The sequence below is a fragment of the Poecilia latipinna genome, unplaced genomic scaffold, assembly GCF_001443285.1.
Source record: "Poecilia latipinna isolate Pla-1442-1.1 unplaced genomic scaffold, P_latipinna-1.0 Scaffold90, whole genome shotgun sequence".
Lineage (NCBI taxonomy): Eukaryota > Metazoa > Chordata > Actinopteri > Cyprinodontiformes > Poeciliidae > Poecilia > Poecilia latipinna.
The window spans coordinates 550,476-576,492 of record NW_015112706.1 but is presented as its reverse complement, the minus strand read 5'-3'; the positions used below and the strand labels follow the sequence as shown (position 1 = coordinate 576,492).

General features: G+C 40.5%; 2 protein-coding genes across 8 annotated transcripts; one reads left to right on the top strand and one right to left on the bottom strand.

The window, feature by feature from the left end:
- Positions 1–57: 57 nt before the first annotated feature.
- On the top strand, positions 58–3,246 carry LOC106941078 (coagulation factor IX-like; the record flags this gene model as incomplete). Its single annotated transcript, XM_015024021.1, has 4 exons — positions 58–211; positions 282–583; positions 680–803; positions 1,110–3,246. Coding segments are annotated over 4 exons (1,170 nt in total), but the record flags the coding sequence as incomplete, so codon positions are not given.
- Positions 3,247–3,874: 628 nt separating this feature from the next.
- mcf2a (MCF.2 cell line derived transforming sequence a) lies at positions 3,875–25,748 on the bottom strand. 7 transcript variants are annotated; one of them, XM_015023965.1, is made up of 30 exons: positions 25,223–25,746; positions 19,718–19,786; positions 19,517–19,631; positions 19,082–19,172; positions 17,512–17,631; positions 17,074–17,190; positions 16,784–16,933; positions 16,582–16,697; positions 16,378–16,504; positions 15,967–16,086; positions 15,150–15,341; positions 14,883–15,074; positions 14,631–14,802; positions 13,918–13,994; positions 13,408–13,493; positions 13,196–13,262; positions 12,981–13,096; positions 12,042–12,111; positions 11,849–11,941; positions 11,500–11,592; positions 11,184–11,309; positions 10,863–11,084; positions 9,620–9,712; positions 9,400–9,478; positions 8,897–8,960; positions 7,270–7,370; positions 6,763–6,875; positions 5,558–5,670; positions 5,320–5,423; positions 3,875–5,237 (listed from the first exon to the last, which is right to left on the bottom strand). In XM_015023965.1, exons 1-30 carry the CDS (start codon positions 25,332–25,334, stop codon positions 5,197–5,199), a joined length of 3,351 nt encoding a protein of 1,116 aa, XP_014879451.1. In that variant the 5' UTR covers positions 25,335–25,746; the 3' UTR covers positions 3,875–5,196. The 7 variants fall into 7 exon arrangements, with proteins under 7 accessions (XP_014879451.1, XP_014879458.1, XP_014879490.1 ...); XM_015023972.1 differs by having other exon boundaries at positions 16,378–16,492; XM_015023979.1 differs by lacking the exons at positions 3,875–5,237; positions 5,320–5,423 and adding an exon at positions 6,986–7,088 and having other exon boundaries at positions 5,582–5,670; positions 25,223–25,747.
- Positions 25,749–26,017: the final 269 nt, after the last annotated feature.

Here is a 26,017-nt window from a genome sequence, read left to right as displayed (position 1 = left end):
AAAAGGTCTTTGAAGTCGTGTCAAAGGAGAAGCTTGATCCCGGTTCTGTTTTGTTTTTTTTCCCTTGTCTACACAGTCTTACAAAAAAGATGCGACGTAAACAATGGAGACTGCAAGCATTTCTGTGGCACGATAGGAACATTTGGGGCAAAATGCTTCTGCGCGACAGGATACGAGTTGATGTCGGATGGGGTCAGCTGTGAAGCAACAGGTTTGGATTTAAAATATCAAGAAAAAGTAGAATTGGTTCTTATTAAAACCTCTTTTCCTTTTTTTACCAGTTGAATTCCCCTGTGGGAAAACTGGACTAACCATTGCGAAGCCAGTCGTCAGGTCTTTCTACAACCCCGGGCTTCCAGACCATCTGAACGCCACGTCTCCTACCAACACGACGCCCACAGCAGCAGCAGCAGAGCCAGATCTGGATTCGTATGACTATGATGACTTTGGTCAGAATCAGTCTCTTAGTGATGTGCTTTCAGGGGAATCCAATCACTCTGAAAACACCTCTGCGGAGTCACAAACACCTTTCAAACGTATAGTTGGTGGGAGGTCAGTCGCTCCAGGAGAGATTCCCTGGCAGGTACTGTTTAGACGCACAGATATCAGGAACATTGTGGCATCCTGCACAGCATTCTGTTTCTGCCCCCCAGTCTGTTCATCAGTTTTATTTTTCCAGGTCGGACTGATAGCGAAACCCAGTGGTCGGTTATTCTGTGGGGGCTCCATCCTCTCGGAGCGCTGGGTCATCACTGCTGCTCATTGTCTGAGGGAGGCGGCCGGCTCCTTCTCGGTCAGAGTGGGTAAGAATCACAGACGACACACTGAGCGGCTACTTAAAGCTAAATATCTGCAACCACACAGCCGTTTCCATTTCCTTTCCTTCCCTGATAAATACATTTATTCAATTTTAAATGGGATTTTCTGGTGTGAGACTCTTTGCAACAAAATCATTTATTTAGTGGCTTTTTTTTCCAGGTGGGCAGAAATTGGGCGGAACAAATTAATTTCTTCTATTTATTGCTGTCAAATGTGCTTCCTATAGAATGACCACAAACGGTGGTTAATTTGTATGGAGCTTAATTCATATCAAATCTCTCTGCCAACAGGGGAACATAACACTGAAATCACGGAGGGCCGAGAGAAAGACTACGAGGTGTTGGAGGAACAACCACACCCACGCTACAACGCAACCTTAAACATATACAACCACGACATTGCCTTGCTCTACCTCAAAGAGCCCATCAGCTTCTCAGCAACAGTCCGGCCGATCTGCATCGGGCCCATGGCTTTCATCGAGGACTTGGTGAAGCAACCCTCCCCGGCTACGGTGAGCGGCTGGGGCCGCACTCGCTTCATGGGGATCACGTCCAACATTCTGCAGAAGGTCGAGGTTCCCCTCGTAGATCAGACTGAGTGTAAGAAAAGCAGCAACGAAAGGATCACTCCTGTCATGTTCTGCGCCGGATTCTACGACGTGGCCAAAGATGCCTGCCAGGGCGACAGCGGAGGTCCTCACGCAAAAAGCTACCGAGACACTTGGTTCCTGACGGGGATTGTGAGTTGGGGGGAGGAATGTGCAAAAGAAGGGAAGTACGGCGTGTACACCCGGGTTTCTGTTTACTACAGCTGGATAAAGTACGCGATGAGTGTAACTAAACGCAGGCTGGCTATGGATGTGGAATACCCAGACTCATGACTGTGCATGGATGTTGATGTACAGCACAGGCCACATTATTGGCACATCAATTAGCAAATCACCTTAAAATAAATCAATCTTGCATTACAGTAGCATAGGATGACACTGAAAAAAAAATGGAAGAATCCAACCTAAATTTCTTTCAGTGAGACAAAAGTACAAGACGAACCATTTTCATAACTTTGCTGTTAATACCATACAAAAAAAAAATCTTTGTGCAATACGAAAAGCACTTAAGTCGTATCCTAAAATGTTTTTGGATTCTTTTTTATACTCTCTCTTTACATCATGTGTCTAACTCGAGTCCTCAACTTCTAATGTCCTGCATCGTTTTGAATCCAAAGGCTGGGTTACAAGCAGACCTTGGAAGGACCTGATTGGTGAACAGGATGGTGGTCGTCAAGGTGTGGAGTTTGACCTCTATGCTTTAATATTCTACAGTCCTCTCTTTAGGTCACATCTCAGGGTTTGTAGCAGATTCTGGACTGAGACGGTCTCACAGCAGAAGGTCAATCACTTCTGTTGTGTGTTTTGGAGTAAGGACTCAATAATGATGCTTCTTAAAGCAGTTTGTGATGCCAATGACATGAACTCTAAACGGTTCCCACAGAATGTGGATGAAAAAGAGGCCCAGTGCATTACAGATCCTCCACCGTACTTTATAACTGTAATTGTCATGCGCTTCACTCCACACCAGGGATCTGCTACAGAAGAAACTATTTACAAAACTTTTAACATTTTTCTTTATTTGAAAATGTCGTTTCTTTAATAATAGTTTTTATTAGATATTTAAAATATCTCATATGACATTTGCAGCCCTGACTGAGCCTTATTTACCTTTATGAAGCCATAACTGGCTCTTTGGAGTGTAAAAGTTGCAGATCCTTGTCGTACACCCATCTGAAGTGTTTGTTGCCAAAAAACTCAAAAATAAACATGTTTCCAATTAAAGTTTACATTCATAACAGTGAGAAAGGGAAGTTTGTTTTTTTCTGTCTGTCCCAATCAACCAGTTGAGTTCGTGGCCTCAAGGCGTTTTTTTTTTTTCTACAGTTCTCTAACATCTATAAGGACAAAAACATGAGGAAGATTTAGAATAAATAAACTGCGATAACTAAATATATTCTTTATACAATAGCAACGCAGCAAGAGCATCAAACAGAAGCCAGCAGCCAACTGAACCTTTCAAGGCCAAAGCTTCAGATACTTTACAATTTAAAAAACATCCAGGATAGATTTATTATTTACATGTTTTTTTCTGAAACAAGAATACAGACATATTAGTTTACATTCACTGTGTTAACAATGAAATTCGGCTACCCTAAAAACTGTTATTGCAGTGTATATGTTAATATTATTAGATTACTTTTAAAAGAACCAAAGACATTTTAAAAAAACAAAATTAAATCAAATGTCCAACTGCCATGCATTTTCAGTATAAAAACAAAATGTTCAGCAACAAGCGTATGTTACATGGCTCAGCAGGATTCAAGCAACTTTTTTGCCTTCTGTAGCGACATCTGTGCAAATTGTGCAGCATTTTGGATAAAAAAAAAAAGGAAAACCATCTTGATATTGTCACATCACTTATGCATAGCTTCTTTGAACATATGGAGGTGTGATTTCCTTAGGGACTGAACAGATACTTCACAATATAACAAGAAAATAAAGAAATTACCTTTTGAGGAGGTGTGAGGTGTGCAGCAGTCACTGCCACTTTCTGGACCCGTTTCCATTTCAACAACAGCCTATTGCAGCCACTCAATTTGATGTGGTAAATCGTATAAGTCTGTAATCAATATTTAATTAAGTGTTCAACACAAAGCATATAAATTTCACGTTGGCTCTAAGGCATCCCTTTTGACGGGGAAGGAAAGAGTTACTGAGCTATAATGCTGAGAGAGGATTCATTTTTCTTCTGTTGATTGAGCACAGCATCGTTTTCTCTCCATCCTTCTTGTCTGTGCTGTGAATGACAGTCACCTCTCAGGAAATCTTCAGTAAGATGACAGCATCTTGCGCTCGGCTGCCCTCCAAGGAACACGTTACCTCCGGTCTCTATCGTGCTAATCAGTGTCTTACAATATCATCCTTCAAGTGCCAACTGCTGCCGTCCATACAGGGGGGTAATGTCTCCCCTGCATTCCCAATCCCTCAAATATTTAGGGGTAAACAAAGAAGCACAGCATAACGGAAACACAGTGAAAGAGGTAAAGCAGCAAGCAAAGAGCACATTCAGTAGAGAGCAGGTGGATTTGGAGTTAAAGGCCAAAGATCAAAAAAGTTTATGGCTGGAATACCTAAAAATGTTGAAAGAATGAAAAAAAATAAATCACAGTGAGCTTTTACATTGGTTTTCAAATGGGATAAGTACATTTAAAACACACTTTTATGACAAAAAAAAAGTTTAAAATATTTGAAAGCATTTCTACTTCGATACATTTTGCTAAGGTTTGCTAAGTCTCCAAGTTACAAACTCCCAGACAACATTTCACTCTATTTCCTCCTCTTAACTTTACAAATCGGCAAACAGATCTTCACTTTATGAACTCACATTACTCTCTCCGCTTTCCCTTTGGGTGGTCATTGTGTCATGCGGTGGCTGCAGCCTTTGGCATTAAACCATAGCATCATCCATCTTCAGCAACTTTTAACTGCATTCTTAATCTGTTTTTGCTTTACTTTCATAGTTCTCAATTTGAGAGAATAATATCTGTCATGAGCTACAAGCCTAAATGCAGCAATAATGATAAATGGCCTTGAAACATAACAAAGCCACCTCTTTAAAGTGCCTGATGATGTCTTGTGAGGTCAGTTAGAACCAAGAAAAAGTACATAGAAAGACTTTAAAAGAGCAGGAATAAAAAGGCAATAAGGCATGGCACGTTTTGGCATTTAAACTCTTAACTGTACAGAAGAGTGGCAACATGAGGAAAAAAATAATGTTTTACACAGACATGAACATGAAATTCATTAAAAGTTTTTTAAAAAAGGATGCAATTTGTAAAACAGTTTAAGGATTAAATCCTGGCTTTCATCCTTTTGAAACAAAGCAGAAAGACAAGCTCTTAGAGCCAACCTCAAGTATTTGCTGGGAAACACTGAGTCCACAGTTTGTGAAATGAGACACTGCTGCAGTGGCAAACTCACATGCTGACTGCATATGCTGCAGAGGAAGCGCCTCAAAAAGAGGGAAGAACATGAGCCAGGTCAGCCGTTGATTGTCCAGTAGGGCTTTAACTTCTCCTGTGGCTTTGAGGTGATCGCTGCAGTGATCCTCATCATCAGAAAACGTCCGTTCAGGAGGTCGAAAACAGAAACCGAGGGAGGAAATCGGCTCACTTGACTCTGCCTCTTCTTTTAAAGAACTGAAGTGTGCTGAAGGAAGCAGCCTCTAAGAGGAGAGGAGATATTGGCAGCCTCAGCTATGAGACAGCGATGACTCAGTCTGCTCTGCTCATCATCCAGCATGAGATTCATCCTCTGTCCTGTGTTCTCTATGGGGAGCTCAGCTTTCTCACCTTTAGGTTCCCGGGGTCTGCAAGAATAAAGCGCAGGTTTTGTAAAGAAGAAATCAAAATAAAATGGTAACCATGACTAAGCAGATAAAGTCTCTTTACCTCCCAGTCTGGGAGAGCGCTCGTGGCTGCTGCTTCCTATAATGAGCTGCAGGCTGGCAGCTGCTATGAAGCCCTCCTGCTGCCGACTCAGATTTTTCACAAGCCTTTCCACCACCATGATGAATGGGGGAATTGTTTTGAGAAATAGGATGAATGAACATACAGTGCATTTTGTGTAGTTTCATTGTTTTTAGAGGCTTTTTAAGCCTCGTTTATTGAACATTCCAGTGAGGCTCACCAGCGCCCCCTGTTGTCTTCACATTGTAGATGGATGACATCTCCGCGTTTGATGATGATGCTGCCTGGTCCGTTTTGGGGACAGTCAGCCATAGCTCTGTACTTGCCTTGGGTCTAAAACAGATTTTTAAAAAGTTAGTGACACACACAAAAAAAACACTAACTCAGCAGAAAAATGTATGGTTTCAAAACATACAAGAGGCACATGGTAACGGGACGTGCAGCACAGATTCACAGTTCAGATGTTGACTGGATGACTATTATTTATGCACTCTATAAATCTGGCATTTATTGAAGAATGGCTACAAAAATGCTGTTGTTTAAAAAATAGAGATAAAACTTTCAGTAGTGAATAAAGAAAACATCTGGAAGTAGGTGCTGGGGTTGAAAATGTCATTTTTGGCCTACAAAAACATTTTGTTTGGTGAAAAAGTGAAGCACATCTCCCTGAATACATCTCCATGGTGAAATGTGATTGTTAGTTTTTCCTGCAATATTTACATCAAATTTCTGCAGAGAATGACACTAAAAGTACCAGTATACTGGTACTTTTACAACAAAGTACCAGTATACTGGTACTTTGTTGAAATCTATGGAATCTATGTGCCTTTTGCATCATTTCCATCCCACAGAAAAAAAGGTCTGTCCTCTTTTTGCTAAATCTGATGTTTATCTTTCAATTAAATCAGAAGAAATACAGATAAAATGTTGTTTCTTAAAAGAATGACAGCAAATTTTCTAGAGCAGATATTTATCTAAAATCCTAAGTTAATTTTTTTTTTTCAAAGAAATCTTTTGACATTTGTGGTGCTAAACAAATTTAATGTGACTGACCAGGGAGTGGAAATGGCATTTTAGGATGAAAAGGTTGCAGATGCCTGTACTACTGCATGGTTTAGAGTAGCCTAGCCAAAGTCCAAACCCTAATCCTACTTACAGCCTGAATGAACTTAAATTGTCTTGCAACAAAGAATGGGAAAATCTCTAAATCTCCAGATGTGATACCATACATTGCTGCAAAAAGTTGTTCAAATGCACATGACTTTTAAGTATTTTGTTTGTAAAAACAAAAACTTTAAAAGCCATGCATCATGTATATGCTATATTGCATTTGTCTATCACATCAGGGGAGCAAATACCTTTGCAAGACAATGTAAGCAGGAATTTACTGGGGTTTTTTTTTTGTTGTTGTTGTTGTTCCCTTACTATTTTGACCATTTTTTTCTCCTCCGTCTCAGATGGGAGGAAGGCGTCCTGATCTCCAGGCCACTCCTCCAGACCCTCGCAGATGTCTACCGAGTGATGAGCTCCGGGCCAACCTGGAGACAGACGTTCTGCTAAAGCTTCTTAAAAACGCCTATTGTTTCTGCAGTGCACCATAACCAGCACCATGTAGATACTTAGTAACTATGTTGACATTAAAACTTACTGGGACATTAAAAAGAATGTAGAATCAAAAGCTAATCTCAGTAGCTTTTTCCCACAAAGTCCTCGATGTACCTGGTTCTTCAGGTCAAAGTACACCTGAACTGCTGGGGATGAAAAGTCAAATATCTAAATTAGTTTACGGCGGCGGGGCAAATCAGCGCTGCAGCAGGGTGCAAAGCAAATATGTTGGGCATCAGCTCCTCTAAAACTGATTTCTATGATTTTGTTACTAAGTATCTACTTGATTATAAAACATGAATGTTGCAGCAGAGGCATTTCACTCACTCCGACGGTTCGGCTGGTGTTTAGGGGAGTGAGACTGGGGCTCTGGGCTGCTCCTCCCCGACTCAGTGTCCTCTGAGCTCACCGACGCCCTCTGCTGTTTGCTGTGAAAACAAGCAAATAAAAAAAAAACACCAACAGTTTTACATCGCAGTCATGCTCAGGATAAGTGTCTTCCTCAGGGGTTAGCTTTATAATAGATAATTGTCAATAACAGCTCTGTCCTCATGTTTTTCACACAGCCACAACCAAATATGCACCAGCCAGGTTACACAGAGCCCAGACAGCCATTTGTAAGCCTCCCAGTTCAACGCAGGAAGCAAAATTTACAGAACTTTAACAGAGTGATCCCTCAGGAGTCACGTGTTCACAACAGCTGAGATCTGGTCTCGATTTATAGGGATCCAAATTTAAGGAATTGATTGTCTTCTTTATTAACTACTTGGTTAATAAATCGATCGATCTTCAACACTGCAAAAACAAACAAAAAAAAAACTTACCAAGTATTATTATCTAGTTTATAGTGAAAATATCTTAGTGCATTTGAAATAAGATAAAACTAACATTTCAGCAAGAAATAGGAGCTTGTTTTAAGTTGTTAATGTCAATGAAAAGTTCTAGTTCTACCAGCGGATTATTTAACTTACAACATAGGGAAAATATCTTGTTATAAGTGCAACAATCTGCCAGTGGAACCAGTACGTTTTCATCAATAAAAAGGAGTTTGGGACTTAAAAGAAGCTCCTATATTTTGCTGAAAAGTTACTTTTAAGTTAGTTTTGTCTTATTTCAAATGTACTAAGATATTTGCATAAGAAACTAGTTGGAAGGATTTTGTGTTTTGCAGTGAAGAACAATCTCCCTGCCTAAATTTGGAAAGTTCTTACCTAAAAAAAACGAGTCCAATCTTGATAAAATAATACAGAAAACTAATAAAATTAAACAAAAACTTCATATTTTGCAGAGCATGCAAAACAGCAGTTCTAAAATCCAAAAAAATTTGGGGAGTTTTCGATACAAAGCGACAAAGCCATGGAGGATGCTGCAAGGTGGAATGAGTTATAAACCACAATGGAGGCCGTAGGAAAGTAAGGGGGAGCAGAAAATGTTTAGTGGTGCAAAAACACAGCAGCGAAGGGTTTCCTGTCCTCATGCCATGATGAGGCGAGCCAGGCAGAGTTTACCACTGAGCGTTACGGCAGGTCAGTAGCGCTGGGAGCAGCGGGGGCGCGGCCGGGGCCGTTGCCTGGGGCTCCGGGGACGGGGGCTCCGGGACCGCAGGCACACAAACACGTCAGCTGACAGAGAGACAAAGTCCAGCCCCGGCAGACAGCCCCTGGGGGCCCCTCTGGACGGCCGCATGCCCCTGCAGGGGGGGGACGTGAAGGAGTGGGGAAAGGCAACTACACAGCAGTGAACATGAACAGAGACGGGCCTCTGCCTGCTCGCATAAAGTCCCCATGGCAACATGAAAAATAAATCACATTCTCTAAAACTTTGATCTCATATGACAAAACAAACAGACTTGCACGGAGGTGCCTTTGTGTTTTGCAAATGCTTGCATATTTTTATGCTCATACAACCCACATTCACGCTCCTGCCACACTAACAGCTCAGAAAAGGTACTGACCTCTCAGTGAGCGAAGGAGAGAGCTGCATGTGCTCAGCCACCGGGCCGTGCTGATACACTTCGTCTAGGAGAAGGAGAGGAGCAGCAGGTTGTGAGGAGACATGCACAGAGCTTTTTCTAAAAAAAAGACTTCAAAGATGCTATTTCCAGAAAGAAAGAAATGTGTCGGCAGAAAAATCCGGGCTGTAATCTTATGATTTTGAACATTTCGTTAACATGTGTATGTGCAAAGGAAATTAATTAGTGTCCTTAAAGGCCAACTTCATTGTACTTTTAAGAAAATATGAAAACACATCTAAAATCTGATTTTAGCAAAACTGTCAAAGTAAAAGTATTTTTGCCCTTATTTTGCCTCTTACTTTTATATTTCTAACCTTAGTTTGGATATGCATGCTTCAATGTATGTTTACCATGCTGCTGGTATGCCTGCATATCCCCACTGTGGGACAATAAAGGATATTCTACCCTTTTCTATATTTTAATACACCAGTTTGTTGACGAACCTCTAAGCAGCTTCTGTTGGTTGGTCAAAATTCGACGGAGTTCATTGAGCCAGGCCATCTTTACCTCGACTGTGGGAGCCTAAAAAATGTAAAATCATTCCCATTTTATGAACAAATATATTCTGATTATTTAACGATTCTCGTTATTTTGTAACATTGTGGTGCTTAAAATGCAGATGTCGCCTGAAAATCAATCACTTAACACAATCAAGCCTCTTACCTGGACCACATAAACCTCCTCCCTGCCGCTGTACCAGATCTCAAACTTCTTCACGTCGCCTTTGACGTTCTCTGTGATCCCCACAGCAGTCATCTGCCCGAAGACAGACACCAGGAGGTTTAGGACGAGCAACACAAACAACGCCTCAGAGTTACACCACACAGCACATCTGTCCCGTTTCAACCCAGAAACTCCTGCTCTTTCAGTCACACAGCGCTTCCTTCCCACATCCTCAATAATAAATCAAGGATCTGCGGTTGGTGAGAATAATACGCCAGATGTGACTCTCTGCACATCAACAGATTAAAAAAAAAAAAAAAAAAGTGTGTCAAAGGAAGACATCCTGCTCGGTGGCCAGGAGGGTGGCTCCATGTTGAAGACACCAAGACAGACACCACTTTGATCTGAGTCATCTGCAAACAGCTTCCCTTCATCTGTGTGTTATTAGTGAAGGGAAATGAATGTATTTTTGGAGGGTTTTATGAGAGAGCCACACACAAAGTGGTGTAAAAGTGTACAATATAAAGAAAATAATCCATAGATTTAAGATTCTTCATAAAACAATGTCTGAAACATGTGGCAGTCTATGCTAATCTAGAAAGACAACATCCAGAAGTTCCACCTGGATTAACCTGTTCATGGGAGGACAGCACATTTATCTGCAACATAATTTTATGCAATATGAATTTTGCAAATTCCCTCGGATGCAGTAAATGTTAGTTAGTTATTTAAGTATCAAACATTAAGGCTCTCTGTGTCTTCAACACTTTTCATGGATCTGCATTCAGCCCCTTTACTCTGATCCACCTAAATGAAATACAGCCATCTGCCTTTAGCTGTAACTTAATTAATAAATTCTCAGACTTTGTTGTGAGTTTGTTTAGAGTAAGCTGAGAGAACTAGTTCCACAGGCTATTGACTCTGGAAACTCAGTGCATTACAATTATGGGCTACTTTGTGTTAAATCACACAAAATCCACAATTAAACACAATGAAGTTTGTTTTTGACAAACTGAAGAGGTGCGAACACAAGGCGTTGCATCATCCAAGAATTAATAGATTATGATGGAGGAGAGTTTTAGAAAATAACAGCATTCAGAGGTTAAATGTGTTTGGCTTCTCCTTGTAAGAATTCCCTCATGACTGAGATGATTGATGGGAACAAATATCATCTCCTTGTCCAAGACTGGTGAATCACAGCCAAACACTCCGATCCCAAGCAGCCTGCAGCACACAGACCAACCTTCAGACAGTGCTTGAAGCTGTAGGAAGGCGTCTTGTCGCTGCCGTCTCCATGATCCTCTCTGCGTTTACACAAAAGCAGAGCCCTCTCATACAGGAAGAAGTGTCTCTGCATTGGCTTGAAGCGAGCCAACTCCTTCATGCGTGTGGGGCCTCTCTTGTGGCTGATCCACACGCTGAAAGAGCCCTGCATCAGCACACGGCCCAGCTCGCAGATCTCCCCCTGAGGTGGACAGAGGAGGATTCCAGGTTTTTGTAAATAATACTGAGGATTAAATACAAGGCAGGAATTAAGACAAGAGAAGAAAAATACTATCTTAACCTCGTATCCTGTAATGGCAATCTGATGCATGGAGTCGTTGACTGACTTGAGCAGATCCAGCATGGCTGTCAGCGCCCCCTGCAGTTCAGAGGTGCCTTCACAATCCGGGCTGTACTTCAGCAGCTCCTGAGAATATAAACATGCAGACATGTTGGAGAAGACGCACAGAAATTCACATAAAATATTAAAACTAAGATATTTAGATGTTATTATTATTATTATTATTATTATTATTATTATTATTATTATTATTATTATTATTATTGGAATTGGAAATCGTATGTTTAATGAATAAAGCAGCTCATGAATTTCCAACCTTGAGCAGCAGCTGGTATTTTGTGAGGCGCTGGACCGGTTTGAGCAGGTAGGAATCCAGGCCCAGTTTGTGCTCCAGCTTCTTCTGACACTCCTTCATGTGGAAGATAAATGATGGATTTAACTTACTGAGTTAATCACATTTATTTAAATTATTTGCATTTGTCAAACACACACTGTGCAACGACTACTCAAATATTTTCTGAAATATTTCTTTGACATTCTTTTTTTACTTTTATTATTATTTGTTTTCATTCATACAGACATTTTTATAGTAATTTTAAAATATTTAAAGTTTCCCCAGACAACATTAGGACAGTTGAAAAGAGTAAAACATCTGAACAACTTACCTGAAAAAAGGCACAGTCTGAGAATTGTCTCCATAGCGCTTCAGAACGTGGCTTATTCTGACAGTACATCTCATACATCTGGAAGCTTTCCTTCTGAAGATTGAGAAAAAAATACATTTTTAAATAAAAAAAAAAGGAGAAAAATGACCAAAAATAATAAAATATTTTTAAAAATAAGTATTAATAATCTCACTAGCTGGAGAAAACAAGCTCCGACAGTTTCTGGAGCCTCCAGACATCCTTCAAGGTCTTGTAAGAAAACTCTGAATTATCAGAAAGATAGAAAAGCAGCACATTTATTCTCAAGACAAAGCAAGTGAAACAAATATGAATTATATCCTGTAACTCTGCCTTCAGACATAGAATAATACCAGAAAGTGATACATCTCCACATCAACCACAGCAGTCATGAATGAACCTCTTGGATACTTTATTCAGGATGAAGCTTCAACAGCAAGTTGTCGTCTTGTTAATGTTAATTTAATTCTGCTGATTTTATAGTGTGGTAATTTTGCTTTTAACTTTACCTGTTTGTGTTACTTAATTTGTATTTTTTTCCCTATTGTATTTACTTTATTTATTAATAAGTATTTTTAACACTCTGGCCAAGGGTATATTGTTTTGCATGTTTTATATGTTTAACAGACACATACATCATTTAACCAATATTAACAAAAGATTAAAGTTCAGAAACTCTGAAACAACAATTTCAAATAGATATTGTACTTATTGATCTTTTATTATGTTTTTTTTGTTGTTGTTTTGGCTGTAATGACAAAAATCAATAACTGGTACAGAAAATTATTTTGATAAGTTTCAAAAGTTTAACTAATATTAATAGCTTAATAGCCCTAAGCAAAATTACTCCTAATAAATCTAGAAATTAAGATTGAAGTGAAATTAAAGTTGCATTTAAGTTTGTTGTTTTTCACTGGAACTGACAAGTATGGACAATTTGATTATAATAGGCATGATATTTGTATTTATCTATTTAATTCAGACATAAAGCAATAGGGTGTTAAAATCTTGCTGAATCATTTTGTAATGTAACATTTAGATGTTCAGTAAGCCTGTGACTTTCCAGTGACAGCACCAGTGTTGCTCTGCTTTGGGACTCGTTAATAAAACACACCTGCTGTGAAAGTTGTAGATCTCAGGCATGTTTCCAAAGAGAATGTCTTTCTTGCTGCGTAGTATTGGCGGCAGAAGCCCCGACAGAGCTGGGTTATCCATTTCAGCTCTGTAACCCTGCATTTTCAAGAGCAGCAACGTGTGTTCAGGGAGCAAATATAGGTGACAAAAACAAATATCATGAGGTAAAATCCAACTGTTTGAACTGATTCCTACCAGCAGCACTGACAGAAGCTCCTCCACATAGATCCTCTCAGTCTCTATAAGTTCCCTCATTACACGTCTGAGACAAACAAATGCAGGAAGACAGAGAAAGACAGCCAGAGGGCATCGTTAGCACAAAGCAAAGAGAATCACAGACTAAACATCAAAAGCAGTGCTGAGAACAGAAAGACGGATGGATGGATGGACGGATTTCTCCTTCTTACCGCTTTAAGAAATCCGGGCTGTCGTCTCCATCCAGACTGTACGAGACGCAGCTCCGACTCTCCTGGTAGTCATGAATCACCTCGATCTGAAAAGACCGGAGAAAGGTCGGCACTGAACTTACTGTCTGATATTAAAGGGATAGCTGGACTTTAGGAGTGAGGTTCAAACGGTAACATCATTCTTGCAGTGGAATCTTTTTTAGTATAAATTCAGATTCAGTTGTTTTAATGCAGTAAAAGTCCACTTTAAGCCAAGGCCCCTGTTGGACTAGCTGTTGCCTTCAGCCTCTGGGTCTGGATTATAAAATATAAATATAAAAGAAGATGCCAGGAGATCTTATCTACTGATATTAACTGCTAAAACCCTTTAACAAAAACTCACCTTACAACTTCTGAACTATCCTTTTAAGGAAAACATCTCAAGGACTAATCATTAGATTAAACCGACAGTTAATATACAATTTAGTCATTCTAAGCAGGAGCAAAAATGAAGGAACAAAGTTTTCTCACTTTTCTGGGATTTGGACTTTTCCGGGATGATTTCTTGCCAGGAAGTGAAATGTCAAACGTGAACTTCAAGCCATCACCTGTAAAACCCACAATGACGACTCATTAGCTTAATAACGGTGTTAATAGGAGTTAAACTGAGAAGAGAACCTATTTAAAACCCCAAGTTCAGAACATAAGACAATAAGTGTGAATGCAGCAGACTCAAATGGATTCCTGAGCTGGTAAAAAAGAAACAGATCAACAGTATATCTTCCCCAAAAATGAAAATATCTGAAGATGTTCTTGCAGTAAATTGCTAACTTTTGGCTCTACTATATGTTTGCTTTGTTCAGCCTCTCCAGAGGCACAGGATGAGACAAAAAGTTATTTAAGCGCATGAAGAATGAAAGGTTGCATGGAAGCTATTGAGCGGTCACTTGTTTCCCTCTGGACTGACTGATGATAACATCTGTCCTTTTTCTAGCTCATTTGTAGGCGGTACAAAACCCCCCAGGCCGTGGAGAGAACCTGTGATGTGATAATCTGGCCATGGGAGAAAACCTGCTGTCACTGTGATAGGAGGTGAATTGGACACTATGTTGAATCAAAAAAAAAAAAAAACACATCGAGGAGGTTACAAGAGTTGCATGCCAGTCTGGTTACCTGCCAGTGAGGATCAGTTCTATATTACGTGTCTGTGTGTTTTCTAATAAAACGTGGTCTAATTTGAATACCATGTTTAGGGGAGAAGAGCGGTGACTTGGCGCGAGGTTGGTTCTCGGGTCTGGGGGCCACCAGCTGGATCGGTCGCACATGTCTGTCAGCCAGCTTCCTCAAAGAAGCTTGTCGGTTCTGGATCATCTGCTGTACTGCTGCATGCTTTTCAAACATATTCCCAATCTGAGTCTGACAAGGAGACAAAAGAAAGCAAAGATGAAGGGAAGAAAATGGTGACTAGGCTTTTTAGATGATGACTTGTCGCTAACCTGCAGCTGAGGTGTGATGACAGCCTCGTATTCAATAGCCAGAATATCGTGACCTGAGCTCAGCATAGACGGCGCCCCCTCCAGGAACTTCTCAATTTCCCTGAGAGACATCTGGGCGCCCTCCTTGGACTGGGACTTGTCTACTAGTTGGTTTGCTAACAAATACGCTCCATCATCACACCAAGTCTGGGCCTGGAGGCAGAGAGCAGAAAGATGCTTTACGATTCTTTATGTGTTTAAAAAGTAAAAGGTGTGTTTTTTTAATACCTGCCCGAGACAAAGCAGCAGTTGGTGTGTTTGCATCAGAAAAGAGTGCTTGGACTTGAGCGCAGCAGAGAGAGTGTCACAGTGGTGGCGGAGCTCATTGCAGCGCTGCATGATGAGCCCCATGGCGTAGTGGTGACCCGCTGACAGCTGGTGTCCGTGGAGGATGATGATCTGGGCTCGAGACATCACTTCCTGGGAGAGGCAAAAGGAAAAAGACATATTTTATCCAGATTTTATTTCATACACCAAATGAAAGTGGTGCAGGAAGTTTTTTTATTTTACATATAGAAATCTGAAGAGTGTGACATGTGTCTTTGCATTCGACCTCCTTTTCTATGAAACTCCAAAGTAAAATGGGGTCCAATCAAATGCCAACTTTGTGGCCTACACAAAGCAAATCACCATGGTAGGAAGCTAAACTGAACAACAAATTAAGCTACCTGTGACGGCAGCATCATGATCTGGAGATCATGACGACTAAAGAGCACAGCAGACAGGGAAAGTGTAAAAGTGTGGAAAAGTCTGAAATAGGGCTGGGCTATAAAATAATATTCTAAGCTTTGGACATTTCACCAAGTGAATATTATGAAACGACTGCAAATCCACCAGGAAATGCAGCTTCACCAAACCATACAGGAAATAAATTCAGCCCCTTTTTAATAACAAATGTTCTTGAATTAATCCTAAAACTAGACAACTTTTAGAATCAAGTGAAGTAAAAATGTTAATCAATTATGATATGAAATATTAAGATATAAAATCTAAATAACCTATACTTATTTGGTGAAAAAACACATTAAATATGAAAAATCCTGACCTGTGCGTTAGTTTCCAGGTCGTCGAGTCTTTTCAGAAGCTGCTCTGTTTGAGCCAGAGTGTTCACATTTATGGACAATTCTCTCTCCTGATGCATGAGATGTTCAAGACACATTTCCATCTAAACAAACAGATAAATCAGACATGCAAACATTAAACATTAGGCATTAACCCTGGTTTTAACACCTATCTTAAAGCACGTCTGCTACTACTGCCTGTTTAAAACTGTAGAAATGACTGATTTACAAAGACCTAAAGTGTCAGCTTACAATAAAAGTCAACTTAAGATATAATTGTTTTGCATTCTTCACAGAATCAGTTTTTTGCATATTTTTATCAAATGACAGCCTTAAGAACTGCACACAGATTTCCCTCTAGCGCTCGAACAGTGAAAATGACGTAACAACATCACCTCCTGAAAGCTTTGCTCGTATCGGAGCAGCTGAAGGTACTGATGCAGTTTCAGATGATGCTTCTCAAAGAAGCCGTCAAAGGCCGACTCCATGTCTCTGAGCTGTGCAAGAAGCCTAAAAGAGGAACTGTCAGTCCATTGTAGCAGAGGTGTAGTGAATAAACATATTATATGGATGCAGGCAACATTAAAGACACCATTTACCTCTGTACTGTCTCCCAGTCCAGCTTCACATCCCACTGGGAATCATCATCCTTCCCAGTTGTTTCCAAGTTGGACAGAAGATGGCGACCCTCCTTTGAAACCGACCTTATTGCATCCTTCCAGAGACCAATTTACATTAGAAAAATGCAGGTCGAGATCAGATTTTGTAATGTAAGTACATGCACCTTGCATGCAGCCTTACCTTGAGCTTTTTGTACTTTTCAGTGTGTGTCTCCAGGAGCTGCTCGATGGCTTTCCCCTCGTCTGGCAGCTCTGCCTCTGCCAGCTCGGTGCCAAAGCCCTGCAGCATCTGAGCGATGTCTTTCACCGTCACGGCAAAACTTTCAATAGCCTGCAGTGAAAAGCAAACAGAAACGTATGTTAACTTCTCTGAGACATTTCTTTAGACAAAAATTCCTGCGATGACTTAACAAAAACTGTTAATAGTTATAATTTAATGTTGGCCTCCAGCTTGTTAGTGAATCCTTTTACCGTCCGTAAAACAATCCAGTCACTGTGACAGTAGTCCAAAGTGCCTCCGAACTCTGATGTCAGCTGGTTTTCATCAATGTAGCGCAGCAGGTCTGTGACAGAACTCAGCATCACCACCTAAACATTAAGACAAACCTGAGAGCTCACAAAAAGACCTGCTTTCACACGACTTTTTAAGTCTTCAATCATTCAAAAACATTGTTACGGTCAAAAATGTTATTCATGCCCTGTTTATTCAATGTGATGGGTAATATGAAACATTTTTTTCACTTTGAACTACCAAAATCACGGTATAGCGTGATAAAAACAAATGTTGAAACTGAAATTAGTTTACCAGGAAACATTTGACTTATGGAGCTCCGGTTTGTAACAATAATGATGAGGTGTACCTTGTCATGAAGTGAGACAAATTTGGTAACTGAAGAGTAGCTGCCTTACTGGCATCTTGAGCATGAAGTCATCCTGGCTGAAGCGGAAACCAATATCTGTTACAGTACGGTGGAAGAAGCTGGTGGGTCGGAGCACCAAGACCAGGTGGAGGTTCCCAGGAAAGGAGGCCTTGATGGAGAAAAGAAGAACCAAATATAATCACACATGGACATCATGTTACCAATAACCAAACTCATTGTTCCTTTCATGAATGCATCACTCCTGATATTTTCATCGACTTTCTCAGATGCACTGTACTCCATTGTGCACTTTTGTTTTTACTTTTTATACTGCAATGTATGAGACTTTGTTGCTTAAGCAGTTGCATTTGATCTGGATTTAAAGTTCAGTTCCCACCTTTTTTAAAACACCACTTCAACCTTAGGTTGGTTGAGGTCATGGCTTGACCCCGAGACAGCATTCAGACACAATGAGGTCTAATGAAGACAGCAGCACCCGCCTACCGCACTGAACCGATAGTAAATTAAATGAGCCCAAAGTAAATTCAAGGTTGTTGTTTTTTTTTTTTTTTTAAGCTAACTCATGCAGCAACATTTGAACGTGTGGCCATTACGCAATGCTTTATCTTCGTTTTAGCAAGTTGCAACTTCTTAGATTCCTTTAGCCTGGCGCATTTTTATGTCCTTATTTGGAGATAAAAATGTAATCTATCATCGGTTTTGTGCAGGACGTGCAGACAGCCCGCTGCATGACTAAGCAGAAGCTCCCTCTGCACCGCAGTGCTACAGTCTGCGCCGCTGCCGCATACACCCTGCCCGTCTACAAACTTAACCCCAAACTCTGCACACCAAGAACCAGAATACAGAAGGCACTCGTTACCGGGCTCCTCCGGACCTTTGGCATCCCTCGGTGAAAAAAGCAATCAGTCATGGTGTCGGAAGCCATCTCTAGTCAATATAATTTCCCGGCTGACCGCTGGAAATCGGTGCCAAGGTAAGATGTGCGGCTCTTTCCCCCGACCGCCTGGCAACAGCCGGAGCTCTGCTGCCGCCCTGTGCCTCTGCGATCTCTGCAACATTTCCTCCGCCCGCCCGGCTTCCTCCTCATCCTTTCTCCCCGCCTGAGCTTCCCGCGTCATCGCACAGTTTTTGCTTATTCATGCGTTTGCAGTCATATGCAGAGGGGACTCTCCGAACAGACGGCACGAATAGGATCCCCATGAAAACAATCCTTCACCCAAATCAAGCAAGTTTAACATTAATACGCATAAATGAGAGGAGGAAAACTTGACCTAACAAAGATCTGCGTCAGGACCATGGACAGCAACTCCTCAGTACAGGGTTCGGTTTAAATTCAAACCTTTTCCAGACTCACATTTTCCTGGGTTCATTTTTTTTAAATAATACACAACTGCACCAGTGAATTTATATCAAATACCGAACCTGTTAAAGAAGACAAGGAGAGAAAGACCCAGCGTGAAAGAAGAGAAGGAAAGAAAGAATCAAAAGAAAGGAAGAAACAAACAAAAAACGAAGAGACAGACTGAAAGATAGAGAAAGAAAGAAAGAAAGAAAGAAAGAAAGAAAGAAAGAAAGAAAGAAAGAAAGAAAGAACTTACTGCTATCCTGGCCAGAGCGGTTTTGATGGAGGCCCATGTATCCAGTCTTCTGTCTAAAATGATGATAAATTTCACTCCTGGTTGTCTTGTTCTACAAACAAAAATATGCATCCTTGTCATTAGTTTCAGTTATTACACTTATGGCTTATAACAGAAACAAAAATGTGAATTCAAATAATACTATTTTATGTAATTAAGTGTTCTTCATCTAAATGGATTACAGTCTTTGAATAGAACATTGGAGAGGATAATAAGCCTCTGACCTTACAGTCTTCCCTAATCTCCGGAGAGATGAGGTTATGACAAAAAGGGCATCAGTAGGACATTTGACTCTGATCAGCAGCGCCTGCTGTGCTCAGAATACCAGGATTTGGTGCAGTGCAGAAAGAGGGAGAGAGTCAGCGAGGAAGAGCAGCTAAACGATGGAGGACGCACCGAGGGATGAGGGTGAGGTAGGTAAAGACTTTGGCTAAAGCTTCCTCTGGGATGTCACTGAACGCTGAGCATTCTGGGAGGGTGATGATGACGCTCGAGTCTTCCCCGCGCCCTCCTGGAGAAAAACAGAAGCATAAGCGTCACGTCCTGTAACACATTCAATATGTGGCACAGGTAAGTGAATCATGAAGAAGAACTTACCTGACAGATATGCAACTTGTTTCTCTATATATCCTCCCACTTCCTTCAGGCTCAAAGGGACAGTCACCTCTACAGCGTGACACAAGTAGAAAGAAACTTGAGCTGCACCACAATGATAGTAAGTGGGAATATTTATGAATTAATTTAAGTGTTTGTCAAGCCAATCAGTATTTAATTAAATGAAAAAGTTTTAACCAACACAATTTTCTATACTTTATTTCCAATAAACCAGAGTTCTTGTAATTTGTCTAAGTGTTTTTGAGTTATTGCTCCTTAAAGATTTCTCACTGCACATTTTGTTGGCTTCTCTTTGACTCATTTTCTGTCTGTTCTCCAGAGCCAATAGTTTCCAGAAGACAGCTCTTTGGGGATCACCTTGTCGATGCTTCAGTTCCCGTCTTTTAAACTTCACAGTTCCAGTGATGAAATGGAAATGCCTTTTGTCTTTTTTTGACATTTTGCCAGTCAGTCAAGGTTAAACTTGGTGAATAAAACTGATTCTAATTCAGATTACTATTTCTCTAAAACACGAATGCTGCCGACTGAAACTTCCCCACTGAAAATATAAAACAAATACTTTGTTTATACAGGATGTGATGTTTAAATCAGTCTCATTTTTCCTCATCAAGTCATGTGCACTTGGAACTGCAAGATATTTTGTTTACTTTTAAGAGTTCCTCTAAACTCCGACTTCAAGGGGGCAAATAATGTAACAAAAATCCTAGTAGCAGATCTGACTGCTGAATGCTAAAACTGAATCAAGGACTGATTTCTCAGGATCTTACACTAAAGGTCTGCACATTTATCCAACCTTTTTTTTTGTTTTTTACTTGGTCTCCATAAATGTGTTTTTCAGTTTAATTATGCAGGATGTATATCACTTTGAAGGCAGAAAAAGTTGATCAATTATTGAACATGTAGTCAATTTCTTTACATCCCAATTACCAGGGTTGTGTACACATTTAAAATCTCCGGTCCCTGCCTGCATTAAGAAAATGTATTCATTCTACAGCAACATATTCTAGGATAAAGCAGCATTTAGGTGGCCATCTTAACTCAGTTAATGTTCCTCTCAGTAGTGGAGAGATAGTCATTGTAGTTTATACCAGGCTATTGTCTGCAGACTGCAGTGCTCTGTCTGATACAGAGCAGATGCACAATATTGTCATGTCACTGTTAGCAAACGTCTAATGCAGATCCTGGTTGATCCTCAAAGTAAAGAGTGACTGCATTACACAGTATGGATGTATTGGTTTATTTGAGTCTTACAAAATGTTGCCTTCAGCTGCAGCAGATCAGAGTGCAATGATTCTCTCAAATTTCATCATTTCCTCATGAAAAATTAATCAGTGCAGAGGAGCAGAAACAGATGAAAAAAGAGGAGGGGAAGGCTGGAGAGCGATTATAGGAGCAAACTAGGTGTTATTTTCCATGAGGCGACTGCAGTAATCCTGTGCAAGTAATAAGCACAGTAGCTGCTGAATATTTCATGTGTGTCAGTAACAGAGAGAAGTTGAGCCAAGTCAGACCAAAGCAGCAGAACTGGATGCTGTGCAGACACACACATCCAGGATAAAGTTACTGTCACACTTGAATAGCCGTGTGATCGTTAATATCCAGCCCTGGAAAACAGCAGCAGAATGGGGAAAGATTTTAAACGGACATAAAGCGATGTTAAAGATTATTATTAATTCAATCTACGCTGCAGGACGACATCCAACACCTCAGGAAGTGCAGGGTTAAGTTTTTGCATAAACTGGAACGGATAAGTAGAAACTTTGTAAGCACATTTTCCTGACCTTAAGAGGGAAGTCAGCCTAATTAAAGTGCAGAGCTCCTGTATCTATCAAATGAAGGATGCCCTATGCAGCAAACCGCAGTGCTGTTTATAAACTTTGCAATTTTATGGAAACACCACACTCGCTCTTGACCCTGAAATACTAGCAGCTCCTTTAATGATTGATTGCTTTGCGCTACTTCAGCAATGCTTCATGCTACTACCATAGGAACCTATCTATACAGAGTGCCTTTTAAAGTATTCATAATACTTTTTCACATTTTGTCATCTCACAACAAAATATGTTTTGCATTTTTCATGCTACAGATAAATGAGGTAAGGTAAGGTAATTTTATTTATATAGCACATTTTCAGCAACAAGGCAATTCAAAGTGCTTTACATGAGTACAAGTAGTGCATATAAGTAAAAAAGGGAAAAAGAATATGTATTGTTTACTTTCTTTAATAATAGAAATCTGGGATGTGATTTCTACTGCACAGCTCTATTTTTTCCCCTTTACTCAGACAACGCTAAATAAAATAAAGCATGACCAGTTCAGATGAGAGAAGCTGCCAAAAGTCTTATGGTAACCACCAGTAAGTAGACTAATAATCCATAAGCTAGGGATGGACAATATGGCTGAAAAGCATACTACGGCGTTTCATATCAGTTCATATCGATAATTATTTATTTGTTTTTTTGTTTTAAATATCTGACATAATACCAAACTGGTGGTGTGACCGTTCCTGTTTTATCCAGAGTTTTCCATCGCATTGTCCTTCATTTCTAAGCAGTTATGAGGTATGGTGGCAAAACCCTAAACTGCTGCTACACCACGCTAACAGGTTGTTGCTAGGTAACCAAACAGGAAGTGAATTGATTGATGCCACAAACCTTCTCAGCTGGCCATTACAGGTTTAGCGGCTAAAGTCCTTCATGTGCCTACATCACCCAGAATGCTGTGCAGTTCAGTGAAATTATTGAATATTCTATCAGGTGTATTATCTATTGGTAACATGTGCGTCGTGATCTACATTGTTATTGATTTATAGTCCAGCTCTTCGGTAACCTGTAATAATCACAATTACTTGAAAGAAAGGCTTGCAACATTTCACTACATATCTCTTTATAATATACAACTTTCATTTTCTGAAATGAGTGATTAAAAGTATTGAACTTTTTTGGCGTATTCAGATTTTTTAAGCTGTGTTGTATGCATGACTTTGTGTATTAAAAAATGAAAAGAATATCAAATCCTTTCTATTTTATTGAAAACAAACCTGGGTGTGCTTTTTTTCACATTGGGAATGTTTGAACATGACCTCTTCAGCCGACATGCTGTAGGACACAGTGTGCAAAGCTCTGCTTGCTCTTCTGTTCTTACATAGATAGAAGAAATAAAAGGTTTCCAGTGTGGATGGAAACAGTGATTTACTTCAGACCAATCCCTTCAGTGTGCTGAGGGCAGGAAGCTTATCTCTGTTGTCCAAACAACGATAACCATCTACATTTGCTTCATCACATGCTGCACCTGTAACAAGCACTCTACATTATATAACTCCCCTTTTTATCCATAACATACATTAAAAAATAACCTTCTTTTATTTTCATCAGGGAAGAAAACAAAAGAGAGCCAACATTTTCATTTGGTGTGCTCCTGTTTCCAAACATTGAAAAAGGAGATCCAGTGTAGTGAAGAGGGTCTGGTTGAATTTAGAGCACAAACCCAGAAATGCTGCATCCGCTCTGATTTCACAGACACCAAAAAAAAGCAGAACCTCTTAATCCATGGCAGGCTAAGAAGCACAATGTCACACAAACACTTTCATAAAACGCTGAGGCCGAGCCTCATACTGCTTTAAAGGTCATGAGGTTTTTTGCTAAATGAAGCTTTAAATGCTTAAGGGATTAGACTGGTTGGTGGCAGGATTCTGGTAGAAACCAGAGTGGAGGAAAAAAAAAAAACATCCACTGGGATACATGAAAGCTGGATTAGTTTTCAGAAAAGCCAGAAGAAGAAACTGTACAGAACAGCCCTGTGAAGTGGAGACAATGCTTTAAATGTTCTCGTTTGTGGTCCTCCATCCAATAAAACAGTGGTCTCAAACTTCAACTCTTAGATGTGGCCCCTCTCCTACATGCTTGGATTAAATGGTAAAACTGCTCACTAGCATCTACAGAGGTCTAACTGAGCTAATATATGAGTCATGTGTGCTCAAGCAGAGAGACATCAAAAAGTTGCAGGACTGGAGTTTGAGACCACTGCAATAAAATAATTCCTGCAGGATTTTGTCTCTAGTGTCATTTAAGTTGTTCTTGGAGCAATACCTGCATTATTACAAGCAGTGTGTTCCATCAACTGTAAATAGAAAAATGCATTGATTTTCCTGAAATGCATTTTTCTCTTGCGTTTTCTAATTTCCAGCAAACCACTGTCAGAGCCATTATCCACAAATGGAGAAAAGATGGAACAGGAACCTTCCAAGAAATGTCCAGCTGACTAAAACTAATAGAACGTGTTGACGACTCACAAAGAACCTAGAAACATGTTTAAGACATTTAAGGCAAATGAGGCTTGCAGCAATGTCAACATTAATGACGTAGCAATAAGAAAGATATTGAGCAAACATGGAACCAATGGGAAAAGTTTCAAGGTGGAAACCACTGCTAACTAAAAATGAAACAAAACCCCGTATCAAGAAAAAATATCTTTGTGTTCACCAAGACAGTCTTGGTGAACACAATGAACACTGAAAATGTTCAGTGATGAGAAAACTAACATGATTTTAGAACCAGGACATAACATCAACAGTCAAACAGTGGCATTAATGTGATGGTTCGGCATAATTTGTTGCTTCTTAACCAGGAGGACTTGCTTTAACCAATTTAATCTTAAATTCCTCTCCACCAAAAAAATCCTTCAGTAAAATGCCCACTTAGGTTAATCAGCAAGACAATTATCCTTGATTGAGATTGTTGCCAATAAAAAAAACAATTAATTGATTTCAGAAGGAGGTTAATTGTAAGGCAGATTTTGGTTTGCATGGCTGAGTAAAGTATTCATGTATTCACTCTATTCACCTTTGATAGTCCAAATTTGTTTGATGATCTGTAAAGTGTGCAAAATGTGAAACAGTTCTACACACACTCTGTAAGAAGATTAGAGTGAATAGTGAGTGGAAAGTGTTAGAGTGTTACTCTCAGAAAGGCATTTTCTCTTTCAGCTGTCAAATCCAGGCCAGATTCAACAAGCAGAAAATGTCAAAAAGTGAATCAGCTAACATGCACTTTTTCAGTCTATCCTTCATTTTCCAATGTAAGTCTCAACGGTCTTGTGCCCCAACAATAAATATCAACTTGGCCATACCTACTTTTATGACTATTTGATGAAAACTACGGGCCGCATTAATCTCTGTAACAGTGATCTACAATATGCTGATTCCGGCTACAAATCCTTCCTATAGATTGAAAATGCATCCATCTGGGGTGGCTGAAAATAGCTCACATAATCCCTGCACTGGTCCACTGCTGAAGCAAAGCTACAGGAACTAGTACATCAATAATAGTGAAGCTGCACATCTCCAGTTACCGTCTGTTGGAACTTGGGGTTAAAGTAAGCGGAGATGTGCTCTTTTCGTTAAATTGTGAAGAAGAGGACGAAACTCACAAAGGATTGCACTGAGAAGCCTGACATGATTCATAACGTCCGTCAGCATCAATAACTTACGCTGCAGGGTGCTCTCCAGCTGGGAGCCGGCCTGCAGAAGGCAGCGGTAGCACTCCATCTCTGCAGACTCTTTGGCCAGGTCCCTCTCCTCCTGCAGCGAGGCTGGGCCCATTCCCTCTGCTTCCGTCACAGAGTCAGGCTGGGACAACAGCTTCCTCACATCGTCTTCTCGCTGGTCCGGCCTTCCATAATACGAGTTTACCGACACCTTCACGTTCTACAACGAGAAATCCATGAAGTTCCCTAAAAGGCTGTCGACCTTGAAGCTGCAGAGAGCGCCTCCACGCTGAAACACACGACTACATCACAAACACACACAAACAGCAGCAGCAGCAGCAGCAGCAGTTCGCTGACCGGTCGCAGCCCCGACTGAGTGCGATGTCTTTTTCTCCTCTGGTTGATACACACCAGTCGACAGTGTGTCCTGCTCTCAGCAGCAGTTAGCTGCTTCAAAACAAACAGAGCTCCATCTGGCCACGGCTGCCTGTCCCTTCCCCTCCCCTCCCGGAGCATTAGTGCGTCAGCTCTGCACCGAGCAAAGCTCAAGAGTCCGCTCCTGACTGGCTGCCAGCTCCCTCCCTACTTTCCCTCACACTTCTTCATGCAGGCCTCACTGTTCAGGATGGCCGCCTAACATATTCATCAGTTAATCTGTTTTATTATATAATAAATGCACGTTGAGCAGAACAGATTGGCTGTTGAAAATAAACATCTTTCTCTCCCTCTGCCAGCAAGTTTGGCCCATGTGAAACACAGGCTTTAACACAGAAATCACATTCAAAACCGCAGAACAAA

Excerpts from the sequence above, each read along its gene's own strand:
- mcf2a (XM_015023965.1), bottom strand. The coding sequence starts at position 25,334 with ATGGGCCCAGCCTCGCTGCAGGAGGAGAGGGACCTGGCCAAAGAGTCT. Across the intron at positions 13,263-13,407 it reads AGCCCGGATTTCTTAAAGCG|ACGTGTAATGAGGGAACTTA; the intron begins GTAAGAAGGAGA and ends TGTTTGTCTCAG. Across the intron at positions 11,085-11,183 it reads TTGCCATTACAGGATACGAG|GGGGAGATCTGCGAGCTGGG; the intron begins GTTAAGATAGTA and ends TGTCCACCTCAG.